The 17,553-nt window shown below is 45.9% G+C and overlaps 2 protein-coding genes across 3 annotated transcripts in view; one reads left to right on the top strand and one right to left on the bottom strand.

The window, feature by feature from the left end:
• Positions 1-1,137, bottom strand: part of TPM4 (tropomyosin 4) — a 29,308-nt gene extending 28,171 nt beyond the window's left edge. Inside the window, exon 1 of one of the 2 annotated variants that reach the window (XM_049877285.1) lies at positions 989-1,137. In XM_049877285.1, coding sequence (XP_049733242.1) covers positions 989-1,102 — 114 coding nt within the window. In that variant the 5' untranslated portion in view covers positions 1,103-1,137. The remainder of the gene's footprint in view (positions 1-988) is intronic. The other variant, XM_049877282.1, reaches the window with a different exon arrangement.
• A 176-nt stretch (positions 1,138-1,313) lies between these two features.
• Positions 1,314-17,553, top strand: part of LOC126072306 (cytochrome P450 4F2-like) — an 85,002-nt gene continuing 68,762 nt past the window's right edge. Inside the window, exons 1-2 of the mRNA XM_049877268.1 lie at positions 1,314-1,353; positions 7,544-9,972. The gene's annotated coding sequence lies outside the window, so the exon portion shown is untranslated. The remainder of the gene's footprint in view (positions 1,354-7,543; positions 9,973-17,553) is intronic.

Here is a 17,553-nt window from a genome sequence, read left to right as displayed (position 1 = left end):
CATACCCCAACAGAAACATACATTCACTCTGACAAACACCCAACACACACACATACACGCTTACCCCAACACATATACTCACCCAACACACACACACACACACACACACACACACACACACACACTCTCCAACACATACACTCACCGTGACACACAGACTCACACCCCAACACACACAGACAGACACCCCAACACACACAGACACGCTCCAGCAGAAACACACATTCACCTGGACACACACACTCACCCAACACACTCCAATGCAAACACACACTCACCTGGCAGACGCACACTCACACACACATCTAGAGAAACACACTCACAACACACATATTCACCCAACACAGAGGCCAACACAAACACACACTCACCTTGACACACTCAATTACTTTTCTGCCAAATTTTGCACAAGCGCACACACAGACCCAGCCTCTTCCTGCTACACACACATCCCCACTGACAGCCCCTCTGCACACATGCACATACACACCTGTGCCCCTCCTTACACCTCTCCTTGTGTGCATATGTTCTCACAGTCACCTCCACCCTTCCACACCACTCTCCCTCTCCAGTCGAAGCACACACACACACGCAAACACACTTTCATGTCCACTTACATACACACCACAGCATCAACCCCAGTGCACACAACCCCAGGCTGGTCCCCTCACCCCAACACACATACACTCACACACTTGCACACCCACAGACACAAACATCCCACCCTTGCTCACACGTTCTTCCTCTCTCCCTCCTTCCTTTCTCTCAAACCCACTTGGTTCCCATGGTCCCCAGTGTTGGTGGGTCCAGTTGCTCCTCCTCTCCAAGCCCCGGGGGTTCCCTCTGGGGAAGACAAAGATCCCCTCACTCTCTCCACCCCGCCCCAGCCCCAGCCCCAGGCAACAGGACCCCAGCGACCCTGGCCTTAGCCCCAGGAGCCAGCACAGAGAGGGTGCTGGCTGCCCCTGCGGGGCCCAGCACAACTCACCTGCTTACACTTGTCCTCGGCGGCCTTCTTGTCGGCCTCCGCCTGCTCAGCGCGGTCGATGGCGTTCTCCTTGTCCAGCTTCAGCATCTGCATCTTCTTCTTGATGGCCTCCATGGTGGCGGTGGAGCTGTGGGGCTGAGTGTGAGGCAAGGGTGGAGGAGCGGCCTTTTAACCCCTGTGGGCACCGCCTCCTGCCCAGCCGGGCCAGCTGCCACTCGCCCGCCCCGTCACAGACTTGGCGGCTCACCGGCCTCCCCGGCCCTCGCCTTATTTGGGCTTGGGATTTTCTTCAAGGAAAAAAAAAAAAAAAAAAAGAAAGAAAGGCCCTAGCCATTTCCATTTTTAACCTGATGACATGGCCCTGTGTAAGTATGTGGGCCCAGGGTGGCCTGGGGGGGTCCACATGGTAGGGTCTGAGGTGGGGGCATCAGAGAAAGGCAGAGGAGGACTGGGGAGGTGGGAGGGGGCTTCTGTGCTCCCTCTTCTTTCTCTCTGGGTGTGCCTCCAGGGATGGGGTCTCCGCCAGGCCCCTCCCATCTCCTGCCACAGCCCCAGGTTCTCCATGGGTCACCCTCACAGCCTTCTGGTGGGTCTCTGTGCTGCCATCCTCTCTCGGTCTCTCTCTAGGTAACTGTGTGTCTCTGTCTCTCTGTGCATCTATGTTTCTCTCTGTCTTCATCATCCTCTCTCTGTCTCTTGGTTTTTGTCTCTTTGACTCTCACTGTGTCTCTGTCCATCTGCCTGTCTCTGTGTCTCTCTCTCTGTCATTTTTTCGTCTCTGTATATCCCTCTCTGTCTCTCTCCCTCTCTATCTCTTCAGCTTTCCCTCCCGTTCTCTCTTTCTCCTCCTCCACATCTCTGTCTCTCTCCATCTCCCCCTCCCCCTGTGGCTTCCATCCCATTCAGCTCACAGGGCAACAAAATCAATCAATTGATTGATCTTGGGAACTCTTGGAGGCCAGGCCAGGCCCCTAACACCCTCCTTCCCCTGCTCAGAACCAGCAGTGCCTTTCAGCACCCGCAGGACACCCAGCTCCCCAGCTTCCTTCCCACTTAAGCCTCCTGCCAGTGCCCCCACCCAACGCTCCTCACCCGCTAGCTCAACACTCGTCTTAGTGCTTCCCAGACACACTGCCGTTCCCACCACAGGGCCTCGGCACGTGCAGCCCCTCTGCCTGCAGCACCTTCCTCTCTTCTCAGCTCCCTGAGGCCAGAGGAGCTGATTCCAGAGAGGCTTATTTACTCACTCATCTGCTCAGCAAACACAGAGGGTGCTCTGAAGAATATGGGAACTAATGCTATTATTACTATTACTGCTACTGTTGTTGTTGTTAGTTGCCATCGAGTCAACGCTGACTCACGGCGGCCGCATGCACAGCAGAAGGAAACATTGCCCAGGCCTGCACCATCTTCACAGACGTTGGTATGCTCTAGTCCACTGTCGTGGCCCTGGTGTACTTTGAATGCCTTCCAACCTATGGGGCTCATCTTCCAGCACTCTATCAGACAATGTTCTGTGTAATCTATAGGGTTTTTCATTGGCTAATTTTCAGAGGTGGATAGCCAGGACTCTCTTCCTAGTCTAGTCTGGAAGCTCCACTGAGACCTGTCCACCATGGGTGACCCTGCTGGCATTTGAAATAGTAGTGACGTAGCTTCCAGCATCACAGCAACATGCAAGCCGCCGTAGTAGGACAGACTGACAGACGGATGGTGGTTTATTTATTTTTGTTAGATCATCATTAATGACTTGGGGCTGCTTTGAGCAGGCTTGTGTCATAGTGTTGTCTGTGAATCCCACAGAAAATCAGAGAATGTTTGTTAAAGAAAATTAAAGTCATTGCATTAAATAAAATTTAATTAGGTAGATAAAATGAACAAAACTAGAAATTTCCACCTATACACATATACACACACATGCTTTTCTGCCTAGGAAACTTTTACTCATCCTTTAAGGCCCAGATCAGATGGCACCACCCTCAGGAAGCCTTCCTGGTCCTGCAGCCCAGTGTCAAGACCGTAAGCTTCCATGTCCCAGGTGTTCTTCACTCCCCGCTCCTTTGCTGTCCCCGAAACGAACTCCCTCCTCTACATCACTATGAAAAGTTCAACCCCATTGTCATGGAGGTGCAAACAGAACATTCCAAAACTCTCTTGCTCCAAGGGCATTTGCTTCTCCCTATGTTTGGAGGTTGAGAGGGCCCAGCCCAGATCCCTCCCCAGCTCTGTTCCCCAGCCCTCCCTCATTTCACCCCTCCCCCACACCCTGGCCTTAAGACTAAGTTTCCTTTTGTGATAAAGGAAAATAGATTGGTTGCATTTCCATGAATGTCCATGAAGATTAAACGACTCCAGAGGAAGCATGAAGTATCCTTTACTGAGTGCTCACCACGTGCAGGGAGCTCTGCTAAGCACTTCCCACTGGAGAGATCCCATTCAGCATCCCTGAATCCTAACTGCTAGGGGATTGTTTTTATTCCCATTATACAGATGGGGAAGCTGAGGCTCATCCTCCAGGCCACACAGCTGGGCAGGGCCAGCCAGGCGAGGTGGCTCGAACCAAGGCCTTTCTGTCTTTATGCAAATTCTAGAAACGAAGTACAGCTATTAGCCCCTCCCCATTTTGTTATTGTTGTTGTTAGTTGTCATTGAGTCAGCTCCAACTCATGACGACGTAATGTACAACAGAATGAAATGTTGTCCAGTCCTGCACCATCGTCATGATCTTTGATATGTTTGAGTCCATTGGGTATAGTGTCAAGCCGTCTCATTGAGGGTTTCCCTTGTTTCACTGACGCTCTTCTTTACCAGACATGATATTTTTTTCCAGGGATTGGTCTTTCCTGATGATGTGTCCAAAGTTAAGGTAGGCAAAGTCTCACCATTCTCGCTTTGAAGGAGCATTCTGGTTGCATTTCTTCTAAGACTGATTTGTTTGTTCTTCTGACAGTCCACGGTATACTCCATGTTCTTTGCAACATCACAGTGTGAATATATCACTTTTTCTTCTGTCTTCTTTTCCAGTGTCCAGCTTTTGCATGCATATGAGGCAACTGAAAAGACCATGGCTTGAGTCAGATGGACCTTAGTCCCCATTTTACAGATGAGGAAACTGAGGCTCAGAGCAGTTTGCCCAGGCCCACCCAGATTGTGAGTGGCAGAGCTTGGAGCTGACGCAGCTGAGTCTAGAACAGAGCTTAGACCCCCTTCACCTCCTTGTCCCCCTGCCCCCCATATTGTCTCAGTCCAGATCAGCAGAGGTCAATCTCACTGCCCCTGCTGCCCCCAGAGACCTGGACCAGCCTCACCACAGGTGCTGTGGCCAATTCCAGGTCTGACACTACTGTCTCTGGTAAGGAATCCCTCCTGCAGGAGCAACTGGCTCATTCTGTGGCCTTGTAGGGCAGCCCCTGGGTCCTGGGATTGGAATCTTGCACAGGGAGCTCCCGGAGGTGGAATCTGATCCTGGCGAGGGAGGAGGCTAGACATGGTGCCAGAGCTGAGCTTTGCCCTCCACTGGGGGGCCTTTGGTAACCCAGGGACACCCCAGGAGTTCTGGCCAGGGCTTCGAGGGTCATCCAGGTTTCCTGGCCCCCGGGGCCCGGGCCCAACTGTCTAGGCTGTGTGGCCTAGTACTTGTAGCTGCCTTTTATAGCTCAGAAAGAGTGAGCTCCTGATCTACTCGTAACTCTCCCTCTGGGGGCTTCTGAGAACAGGGGAGGGGATCAAGTCCCCTTGTTACCATCCCGGCCACCTCCCAATGGTAAGGGTAGGGTTGTTTGTGAATGGACATTCATCAAGCATCTAGTTCCTGGGTGGGCAAATGGTGAACATACTTGGGTGCTAACTGAAAGATTGGAGGTTCAAATCCACTGAGAGGTGCCTTGCGAGAAAGGCCTGGAGATCTACTTCTGAAAAATCAGACATTAGAAACACTGCGGTGCACAGTTCTACTTTTACACACATGGGGTTGCTGTGTGTCGGGATCGAGACCATGGCAACTGGTTTGGTGTTTCTGGTTTATTACATGCCAGGCACTGTGTGAGCTTTGGGAACATCGTGGTGGGCACAGGCCAGCCCGGTGGAGAAGCAACAATACCTGCAAATAATTATGAGATTAAGGACAATGGGCAAACTACTCTTGTAGGTTGGACTCCCCTCAAACAGACCCTGAGACAAGGGTTCGAGGGCAAGTAGTTTATCTGGGAGGTGCCCCAGGAGACATGGATGGGGGTGGGGAAGTGAGGCCAGGAAGGGAAGTGTACTAATACAGCTATAACACAAGTGTCAGAAGTGGGTGGCTTTGAAGAACAGATTTTTATTTTTATTTTCTCACAGTTTAGGAGGTTAGAAATCTGAACTCAGGGCTTGGCTCTAGGGGGAGGTTCTTGGTCTGTTTCAACTTCTGTTGTTTTGTTAGTTGCTGTACAGCCTATCCCGACTCGTGTTGACCCCATGTATACAGAGTAGAACTGTGCTCCACAGGATTTTCAGGGCTGTGACTTTTCAGAAGTGGATCCATAGGCCTGTCTTCCAAGGCACCTCTGGGTGGATTCAAACCACCAACCTTTTGGCTAGTAGCTGAGAACATAACCATTTGTGGCACCCAGGGACTCTTATTTCAGCTTGCTGTTGTGTGCCGTTGAGTTGATTCTGACTCATAGCAACCCCATGTGACAAAAGAGAACTGCCCCTTAGGGTCTTCTTGACTGTAATCTTTATGGAAGCAGATTGCCAGGTCTTTCTCCCATGGAGCCGCTGGGTGATTCCAACTGCCAGCCTTTTGGTTAGCAGATGAGAGCTTAACCATTGTGCAACCAGGGCTCCTATTTCAGCTTCTAGTAGCAGGCAATTCCTGGAGTTCCAGTAGTTGTTGCTGCGAGGTGCCATCGAGTCGGTTCCGACTCTTAGTGACCCTATGTATAACAGAATGAAACACTGCCTGGTCCTGCACCATCCTCACAATTGTTGTGCTTGAGCCCATTGTTGTAGCCACTGTGTCAATCCATCTCGTTGAGGATCTTCGTCTTTTTCACTGACCCTCTAGTTTACCAAGTACCATGTTCTTCACCAGGGACTGGTCCCTTCTGATAACATGTCCAAAGTACGTGAGATGAAGTCTCACCATCCTCGATTCTAAGGAGCATTCTGGTTGTACTTTTTCCAAGACAAATTTGTTTGCTTTTCTGGCAGTTCATGGTATATTCAATATTCTTCGCCAATACCCTAATTAAAAGGCATCACTTCTTTTTCAGTCTTTCTTATTCGTTGTCCAGCTTTCATACGCGTATGAGACAATTGAAAACACCATGGCCTGGGTCAGGTGCACCTTAGTCCTCAAGGGGACATCTTTGCTTTTAAACACTTTAAAGAGGTCTTTTGCAGCACCTTTGCTCAATGTAATGCGTCATTTGATTTCGTGACTGCTGCTTCCATGGGTGTTGATTGTGGATCTGAGTAAAATGAAATCCTGGACAACCTCAATCTTTTCTCTGTTTATCATGATGTTGCTCATTGGTCCAGTTGTGATGATTTTTGTTTTCTTTATGTTGAGGTGTAATCCGTACTGAAGGCTGTGGTCTTTGATCTTTATCAGTGAGTGCTTTAAATCCTCTTCACTTTCAGCAAGCAAGGTTGTGTTGTCTGCATAACACAGGTTGTTAATGAGTCTTCCTCCAATCCTGATGCCTTGTTCTTCGTACAGTCCAGCTTCTCGCATTATTTGTTCAGCATACAGACTGAATAAGTATGGTGAAAGGATATAACCCTGACATACACCTTTCTTGACATTAAACCATGCAGTATGCCCTTGTTCTGCTTGAATGACTGCCTCTTGGTCTAAGCACAGGTCTAAGCACAATTAAGTGCTCTGGAATTCCCATTTTTTTGCAATGTTTTGCATAATTTTTTATGATCCACCCAGTTGAATGTCTTGCATAGTCACCAAAACACAGGTAAACATCTTTCTGGTATTCTCTGCTTTCAGCCAGGACCCATCTGACATCAGCAATGATATCCCTGGTTCCATGTCCTCTTCTGACTCTGGTCTTGAATTTCTGGCAGTTCCCTGTTGATGTACTGCTGCAACCACTTCTCAATGATCTTCAGCAAAATTTTACTTGTGTGTGATATTAATGATATTGTTAGGTAATTTCTGCATTGGAATTCCTAGGCTTGTAAATTCACCTGCTTCCATTGTCAGATGGTATCTGTCTTTCCTGCGTGTCTGTACTGCATTTCTATGTCTACGCTGCTCTTTATATAACTCAGAAGTGATTAGGTTTAGGATCCACCCTACACCAGTATCACCTCCACTGATTGATTATATTGGATTGCATTAGGGAAGGTGATTAAATTAGATAACATCCACAGGTATGTTATTTTTAGTTGCTGTCCAGTTGTCTCCAACTCATGGCTACCTTGTTATAACAGAATGAAATGTTGCCCAGTCCTGCACCATCTTCATTATCTTTGGTATGTTTGAGTTTATTGTTGTGGCTATTGTGTTAATTCATCTCATGGAGTGTTTTCCTCTTTTTTGCTGACCTCCTACAGAGCATCAATTGCTCATACACAAGTTCAAGCTGAAGCTGAAGAAAATTAGAATAAGACCATGAGAGCCAAAGTACAACCTTGAGTATATCCCACCTGAATTTAGAGACCATCTCAAGAATAGATTTGATGCCCGAAGCCCAGACAAGTTGTGGAATGACATCAAGAATGCCATATGTGAAGAAAGCAAGAGGTCATTAAAAGGACAGGAGAGAAAGAAAAGACCTAAGTGGATGTCAGAAGAGACTCTGAAACTTGCTCTTGAACGTCGAGTAGCTAAAGTGAAAGGAAGAAATGATGAAGTAAAAGAGCTGAACAGAAGACTTCAAAGGGCAGCTTGAGAAGACAAAGTAAAATATATGCAAAGACCTGGAGATAGAAAACCAAAAGGGAAGAACACGCTCAGCATTTCTCAAGCTGAAAGAACTGAAGAAAAAATTCAAGCCTTGGATTGCAATACTGAAGGATTCTATGGGGAAAATATTAAACAATGCAGGAAGCATCAAAAGAAGATGGAAGGAATACACAGAGTCACTATACCAAAAAAAAAACCGGTCAGTATTCAACCATTTCAGGAAGTAACATATGATCAGGAACTGATGGTCCCAAAAGAAGAAGTCCAAGCTGCACTGAAGGCATTGGTGAAAAACAAGGCTTTGGGAATTGGTGGAATACCAGCTGAGATGTTTCAACAAACGGATGCAGTGCTGGAAGTTTTCACTCATCTATGCCGAGAAATTTGGAAGACAGCTACCTGGCTAACCAACTGAAAGAGAGCCATATTTATGCCTATTTTCAAGAAAGGTGATCCAACCAAATGCAGAAATTATCGAACAATATCATTAATATCACATACGAGCAAGATTTTGCTGAAGATCATTAAAAAGTGGCTGTAGCAGTATATCGACATGGAACTGCCAGAAATTCAGGCTGGATTGAGAAGAGGATGTGGAACTAAGGATATCATTGCTGATGTCAGATGGATCCTGGGTGAAAGGAGAGAATACCAGAAAGATGTTTACCTGTGTTTTATTGACTATGCTAAGGCGTTCGACTGTGTGAATCGTAAGAAATTGTGGATAACATTGCGGAGAATGGGAGTTCCAGAAGACTTAGTTGTGCTCATGAGGAATCTGTACATGGATAAAGAGGCAGTCATGCAAACAGAGCAAGGGACTGCTTCATGGTTTAAAGTCAGGAATGGTGTGCGTCAGGGTTGTATCCTTTCACCATTCCTATTCAATCTGTATGCTTAACAAATAATCTGAGACGCTGGACTATATGAAGAATAATGAGGCATCAGGGTTGGAGGAAGACTCATTAACAACCTGTGTTATGCAGATGACACAACCTTGCTTGCTGAAAGTGAAGAGGACTTGAAGCACTTACTAATGAAGATCAAAGACCACAGCCTTCAGTATGGATTACACCTCCACGTAAAGAAAACGAAAATCCTCACACCTGGACCAATAAACAACAGGACAAATGGAGAAAAGATTGAGGTTGTCAAGGATTTCGTTTTTCTTGGATCCACCATCAACACCCATGGAAGCAACAGTCAAGAAATCAAAAGACACATTGCACTGGGCAAATCTGCTGCAAAAGACCTTTGTGAAGTGTTGAAAAGCAAATACGTCACCTTGAGGACTAAGGTGTGCCTGACCAAGCCAAGGTGTTTTCAGTTGCCTCGTATGCATGCGAAAGCTGGACAATGGATAAGGAAGACCAAAGAAGAACTGACGCCTTTGCATTGAGGTGTTGGCAAAGAATATTGAATATACAGTGGACTGCCAAAATAACAAGCAAATCTGCCTTGGAAGTATACACAGAATGCTCCTGAGAGGCAAGGATGGTGAGACTGAGTCTTACATACTTTGGATATGTTATCAGGAGGGATCAGTCCCTGGAGAAGGACATCATACTTGGTAGAGGGTCAGTTAAAAAGAGGAATACCCTCAACGAGGTGGATTGACACAGTGGCTGCAACAATGGGCTCACTCACAGCAACAATTGTGAGGATGGCACGGGACTGGGCAATGTTTTTTTTCTGTTGTGCATAGGGTTGCTATGAGTTGGAACCAACTCGACAGCACCTAACAACATAATGATGTAATCATTTCCATGATGAGATCTGATATAATGTGATCACCTCCATGATGGAATCTGCTGTGAGTAGCCAGTCAGTTGAAAGGGAGTTTCTTTGGGCCTGTGGCTTGCATCCAATATAGGTGGGCTGTCTGGCAAGACTTGTGGTCTTTTGTTTGCTTTGGATCCTACAGCTGGCTCCTGTTTGTCTGACCTCCACTTTTTGGAAAATGAGCTAGCATCTTACCTGCTGTCTTGCCTGCTGATCTGCAACTGTCGGTCTCTGTACTTGTGAGCCAGAACCCTGCTGTCTGACCAGCTGGTCTTGGATTCTCTGGCCGCTTTAGGTATGTGAGTTGGGAGAAGTCTCCAGCCTGACCTCTGGGACTTGGGACTGTCCACCCTTAACAACCCTGTGAGCCATTTCTTTGATATAAATCTCTATATTTGGGAAATCCTGGTGGCGTAGTGGTTAAGAGCTACAGCTGCTAACCAAAAGATTGGCAGTTTGAATCCACCAGGTGCTCCTTGGAAATCCTATGGGGCAGTTGTACTCTGTCCTATGGGGTTGCTATTAGTTGGAATTGACTTAACTGCAATGGGTTTGGTTTCGTTTTATACATATATATATACTTTACTGGTTTTGCTTCTCTAGAGAACTCAGCCTAAGACACTTGGTACTGAGAGTGGTAACAGAGAAATAAAATTGTAAGAATGAGTTTTCTAAATTGATTTTCAAGTCTGGTTAGTCTTAAAGATGCTGATTACTCTGCTTCCCGTAGTAAAGAGTGCACTGCTAATCCACGGCGTGCGGTGGCAACAGACATACGAAAAAATATCACCTCTAATAGGTCAGGTAGTGGTGAGAGATGAGGCTCTGGGTGATTGTGTGTTTGATACCTTTCTACAATTTTGTCATAATAAGTATAAGGAAGCTGGTTGGTTGGTCCTACTTTCACTAGTCAAAGTGGTGAAAGAAAGAGATGAGCTCAGGGCTTCCAAGTCAAAGCTCAAGTGCCACATAAACGACTTCAAAGTTTCCACTTGTGCCTTAAAAGAAAGCCTTATTTCTTGTGGTAATAGAGCTGATATTGTCAAAAACCAAACACTGAGTCTTATAAGAGTGACTGAATTACAGTGCTAACTGAATCCTCAACCTTGAGTGGTGTCTGAAGTTAAAATGAGGGTGTTGATTGGGAAGAAATGGGGATCCTGAAACTTAGGATGGGAACATATGGTCAGATAATCTGCAAGCTGGGGACACTGAGCCCATAAATTCCATTGACTCACTCCTGCCAACAGAAGCAGCCCTCTCACTCCCATCTGAAGAGAGTACTCATCTTTGACTGCTAAGGCACCCTCCCCAATAAAACCATTAGCTGTGTCTAAAGAGCCTTTCTCTGAGCCATTGCCTGGGGCATCACCTGAAGCAGATGCCTTACAAGGCAGTGCTGAATGTTCTCAAAACACACCCCACCACCCATATTGGCTTCTAGACCTGTAACTAGACTTAAGTCACAGTGAGTCTCAAAAAGTAAAGTACAAAGTGTGACCCAGGAGGAGATACACTACATTCCAAAAGAGCTGCCTGACTTTTCTAATATGTACAAACAGAAACCTGGGGAATACGTGTGGGAATGGCTAATAAGGGTGTGGGACAATGGTGCAAGGGACATAAAGATGGATCAGTCTGAGTTTATTAATTCGGGCTCAAGAAGCATAGGTTCTTCATTCAATGTTTCAGCTCAAGAGGTTAGGGAAGGATCTTACAGTTTATTTGCTTGGTTTGCTGAAGCATAGATTATGCGGTGGCCTACGTTAAATCAAGTTGAAGTACCAGACCTGCCTTGGTACACTGTAGAAGAAGGTATCCAAAGGCTTACGGAAATAGGCATGTTAGAGTGGATTTATCAGATTAAACCCACCCACAGACCCACACACGGAGTGCCCAGAGGACACACCTTTTACTGAAAAAGTGAGGAACAAATTTTTGAAGGGAGCCCCAGCATCTTTGAAGACTGCCATGATTCCTATTTTATGTAAGTCAGATTTGACAGTGGGAACTGCCCTAATTGAATTAAAATGCCTAGCTACAATGGGGCTGACTGGACCCTGTAGTGGTAGGGGCCAAGTGGTAGCAAAGACAAGGTGGGTGTGGTTACCATAATGGACAGCGGAGTCAAAGCAGTAATCAGAATAGTCTGACTCATATGAACTTATGGCGTTGGCTACTTAATCATGGTGTCCCAAGTAAATATCTACTAAATATTTACTTATCTGTACAAGGGGAGGAATTCTGGGTCAAGTGAACAGCAGTCTAACTGGAATCACCAGAGTAAAGAGCCATGGCCCCTCAATCAATTCCCAGACTTGAGCCAGTTTACAGACCCACAATTCCTTGAATGAAGGGGAGGCCAGGTCCCCTTGAGGAAGGGCTTCAGGACACTGCCAAAAACTTATACTATCAATCTTTCTCCCAGTCTTCCCCAGAAGGATCTATGGCCTTTTACTAGAGTGACTTCACTGGGGAAAAGGAAATAATCAGACTTTTCAGGGATTACTGAATCCTGGCTCTGAACTGACACTAACTCCAGGAGACCCAAAATGTCACCGTGGCTCACCAGTCAGAGAGGGGGCATATGGAGATGAGATTATTAACAGAGTCTTAGCTTGTGTCCATCTCACAGTAGGTCCAGTGCGTCCCTGAACCCATTCTGTAGGTATTTCCCAGTTTCAGAATGCATATGGAATAGATATGCTCAGGAACTGGCAGAACCCCCATATTGTATTCCTGACAAGTGGAGTAGGGGCTGTAATGGTAGGAAAAGCCAAGTGGAAGCCATTAGTACTGCCCCTACCAAGGAAAATAGTAAGCCAAAAGCAATACTGATTTCCTGGAGGGATTGCAGAGATTACTGTCGCCATCAAGGACTTGAAGCATGCAGGGGTGGTGATTCCCACCACATCCCCATTCAACTCGCCTATTTGGCCTATGCCAAAAACAGATGGGTCTTGGAGAATGATAGTAGATCATCAAAAACTTAACCAGGTGGTGACTCCAATTGCAGCTGGTGTTCCAGACATGGTTTCATCACTTGAGCAAATTAATACATCTCCTGGTACCTGACATGCAGCTGTTGACCTGGCTAATCCCCTTTCTCCATAGCTGTTTTGAACGACCACCAGAAGCAGTTTGCCTTCATCTGGCAAGGCTAGAAATACACCTTCAGTGTCATATCTCAGGCCAATATCAACTCTCCAGCCCTAAGTTGTAATTTAGACAACAGGGACCTTGATAGACTTTCCCTTCTACAAGACATCACACTGGTGCATTACATTGATGACATTATGCTGATTGGGCCTAGTAAAGAAGAAATGTCAATGACTCTGGACTTATTGGCAGAGTATTTGCATGCTGTTATTGTTGTTAGGTGCCATTAAGTCTGTTCCAACTCATAGCGACCAAAGAGGACAGAGTAGAACTGCCCCATAGGGTTTCCAGGTAGCAGCTGGTGAATTCAAACAGCTGACCTTTTGGTCAGCAGCTGAGTTCTTGACCACTACACCACCAGGGCTCCATTTGTGTGCTAGAGAGTGGGAAATTAATCCCACAAAAATTGAAGCACCTTAGACCTCAGCGAAATTTCTAGGGGTCCAGTGGTGTGGCCATGCTGAGATATTCCTTTCAAAGTGAAGTATAAGCTATTGTATCTGGCCCCTACCCCATCTAAAAAGGAGGCGCAATGCCTAGTGGGCCTCTTTGGATTTTGAAGACAACATAGCCCTCATTTGGGTGTGCTAATCCGGCCTATTTATCAAGTGATTGGAAAAGCTGCTAGTTTTGAGTGGGGCAGAGAACAAGAGAAGGCTCTGCAATAGGTTTAGGCTGCCATGCAAGTGGCTCTGCCACTTGAGCCATATAGTCTGGCTGATCGAATGGTACTTGAAATGTCAGTGGCAGATAGAGATGTTATTTGGAGTCTTTAGCAGGACCCTACTGGTGAATCACAGTGCAGACCCTTAGGAGTTTTAAATAAAGCCCTGACATTCTCTGCAGATAACCACTCTCCTTTAGAGAAACAGCTTTTGGATTGTTACTGAGCCTTAGTAGAGACTGAATGGTTAACCATGGGCCACCAAGTCATCATGCAGCCTGAGCTGCCTATCATTAACTAGGTGTTGTCTGGCTCACAAAACTATAAAGTTGGACTTGCACAGTGGCGGGCCATCATTAAATGGAGGCAGTATATACGAGATCCGGCCCAAGCAGGGCCTGAAGGCACAAGTGAGTTGCATGAGGAAGTGGCCCAAATGCCCGTGGTCTCCACTTCTGTCACATTACCTTCCATCTCCCAGTCTGCACCTATGACCTCATGGGGAGCTCCTTATGGTCAGTTGACTGAGGAAGAGAAAACTCGTACTTGGTTTACAGATGGTGTGATATGCAGGCACCACTTGAAAGTGGACAGTGGCAGCACTATGTCCCCTTTCTGGGATCTTCCTGAAGGATAGTGGTGAAGGGAAATCCTCCAAATGGGCAGGACTTTGAGCAGTGCACCTGGTTGTTGACTTTGCTTGGAAAGAAAAATGGCAAATATATGATTTTTTGCTGATTCATGGGCTTTGGCCAATGGTTAGGCTAGATGGTAGGGACTTGGAAGGAACAAAAAAAAAAAAAGTAGGGACTTGGAAGGAACATGACTGAGAAATTGGAGACAAGGAGGTGTGGGGAAGAGGTATGCAGATAGGCCTCTCTGAAACGGCCAAAGAAGTGAAGATATTTGTGTCTTATGTGAACGTTCACCAAAGGATGACCTCAGCAGAGAAGGATTTTAACAATTAAGTGGATAGGATGATGCGTTCTGTGAAAACCGGTCGTTGTCTTTCCCCAGCTACTTCCGTCATAGCCCAAAGAGTTCATGAACAAAGTGGACGAGGTGCCAGGAATGGAGGTTATGCGTGGACTTAGCAACATGTACTTCCACTCACCAAGGCCAACTTAGCTACAGCCACTGCTGAATGCCCAATCTGCCAGCAGCAGAGACCTACACTGAGTCCCCAGTATGGAACCATTCCTCAAGATAATCAGCCAGAAACCTGGTATCAAGTTTTTACATTGCACCACTGTCATGAATTGAATCATGTCCCCTCCAAATATCTATTAATTTGGCTGGGCCGTGATTCCCAGTATTGTGTAACTGTCTACCATTTTGTGATCTGATGTGATTTTCCTATGTGTTGTAAATCCGACCTGTATGATGTTAATGAGGTGGGATTATCGGCAGTTATGTTAACAAGGTAAGAATCAATCTACAAGATTAGGTTGTGTCTTAAGTCAACCTCTTTTGAGATATAAAAAAGAGAAGGGAGCAAAGTGATGAGGGGACTCCTACCACCAAAAAAGCAGTGCCATTAGCAGAGCACATCCTTTGGATCCGAGATTCCTGTACTGAGAAGCTTCTAGATCAGGGGAAGATTGTTAACTATGACCTTCTGCCAGAACCGACAGAGAGAGAAAGTCTTCCACTCTGAATTTGGACTTCTAGTCTCCTAGACTATGAGAGAATAAATTTTTCTTTGTTAAAGCCATTCACTTGTGATATTTCTCTTACAGCAGCACTAGATAACTAGGACAACTGCTTCCATCATGGAAAGGGCAGGGTTTTGTTTTTACTGGAATAGACACTCTGGATATGGATTTGCCTTCCCTGCACGCAATGCTTCTGCCAAAACTACCATCTGTGGACTTACAGAATGCCTTATCTACCATCATGGTATCCCACACAGCATCACCTCTGACCATGAGATTCACTTCACAGAAGTGAAGTGTGGCAAAGGGCCCATGCTCATGGAATTCACTGGTCTTACCATATTTCCCATCATCCTGAGGCAGCTAGCTTGATAGAATGATGGAATGGCCTTCCATTGACGCAATTAAAGCACCAGGTATGTGGCAATTTCTTGCAGGATTGGGGCAGTGTTCTCCAGGAGGCTGTATATTCTGTAAGCCAGCATCTAACATATGGTGCTGTTTCTCCTATGTCAGGATTCGTAGGTTCATGGATCAAGGGGTAGAAATGGGAGTGACACCACTCACTATTACTCCACTGATCCACTTGCAAAAATTTTCCTTCCTGCCCCACAACCATATGCTCTGTGGGTCTAGAGGTCTTGCTTCCAAAGGGAAGAATGCTCCCACCTAGAGACACATCACTGATTCCATTGAATTGGAAGTTAAAATGCCAACTGGCCATTTTGGGCTCCTTGTGCCTCTGGATCAACAGGCAAAGAAAGGAGTTACCATATTGGCTGGTGTGATTGATCCTGATTGCCAAGAGGAAATCGGATTGATATTACATAATGCAGGCAATTTTGGGTATCTTCCAACCTGAGGGGCTCATCTTTCAGCACGGTATCAGGCAGTGTTTTGCTGTTATTCATAATGTTTTCACTGGCCATTTTTTTCAGAAGTAGACTGCCAGGTCCTTCTTTCTAGTCTGTTTTAGTCTGGAAGCTTAGATAGTCTGGAAATGGACAGTCTGGAAACGTGTCCACCAAGGTATTTGAAATACTGGTGGCAGAGCTTCCAGTATCACAGCAACATGCAAGCCACCACCGTACAACAAACTGACAGACACATCCATGAGAGCAAAATAACACCGTGAGTATATCCCAACTGAATTTAGAGGCCATCTCAGGAATAGACTAGATGCATTGAACACTAATGACTGAAGACCAGAGGAGTTGTGGAATGACATCAAGGACATCATACATGAAGAAAGCAGGAGGTCATGAAAAGGACAGAAAAAAAAAAAGAAAAGACCAAAATGGTTGTCAGAAGAGACTCCGAAAGTTGCTCTTGAAAGTAGAGTAGCTAAAGCGAAAGAAAGAAATGATGAAGCAAAAGAACTGAACAGAAGATTTCAAAGGGAGGCTCAAGAAGACAAAGGGAAGTATTATAATGAAATGTGCAAAGACCTGGAGAGAGAAAACCAAAAGGGAAGAACATGCTCAGCATCTCTCAAGCTGGAAAAACTAAAAAGATTCGCACCTAGAGTTGCAATATTGAAGGATTCTAAGAGGAAAATCTTAAGCGATACAGGAAGCATTAAAAGAAGATAAAAGGAATACAGAGTCAGTATACCAACAAGAATTGGTTGACATTCAACCATTTTGGGAGGTCGCATATGATCAAGAACCGATGGTACTGAAGGAAGAGATCTGTCATAGATTGAATTGTGTCCCCCAGAAGTATGTGCATCAATTTGGCTAGGGCATGATTCCCAGTGTTGTGTGATTGTCCACCATTTTGACATCTGATGTGATTTTTCTATCTGTTGTAAATCCTATCTCTATGCTGCTGATGAGATGGGATAGATGGTGGTTACGTTGGTGAGGCAGGACTCAATCTACAGAATTGAATTGTGTCTTGAGCCAATCTCTTTTGAGATATAGAAGAGAGAAGTGATCAGAGAGACATGGGAAACTCATACCATCAAGAAAGCAGTGCCGGAGCAGAGCACTTCCTTTGGACATGAGGTGCCTACACAGAGAAGCTCCTGGACCAAAGGAAGATTGATGATGAGGACCTTCCTCCAGAACCAACAGAGAGAGAAAGCCTTCCTTTAGAGTTGGCGCTCTGAATTGGGACTTCTAGCCTCCTAGACTGTGAGAGAATAAATTTTTCTTTGTTAAGGCCATCCATTTGTGGTATTTCTGTTATAATAGCACTAGATAAGTAAGACAAGGTCCAAGCTGCACTGAAGGCACTGGCAAAAAACAAGGCTCCAAGAACAGATGGAATACCAACTGAGATATTTCAACAAATGGATGCAGTGCCAGAAGTGCTTACTTGTGTATGCCAAGAAATTTGGAAGACAGCTACCTGGCCAACCGACTGAAAGAGATCCATATTTGTACCCATTCCA

The sequence above is a fragment of the Elephas maximus genome, chromosome 3 (genome assembly GCF_024166365.1).
Source record: "Elephas maximus indicus isolate mEleMax1 chromosome 3, mEleMax1 primary haplotype, whole genome shotgun sequence".
In the NCBI taxonomy this organism is placed as follows: Eukaryota; Metazoa; Chordata; class Mammalia; order Proboscidea; family Elephantidae; genus Elephas; species Elephas maximus.
Note: the sequence above shows the minus strand (reverse complement) of the source record. Positions and strands in the feature narration are given on the sequence as shown.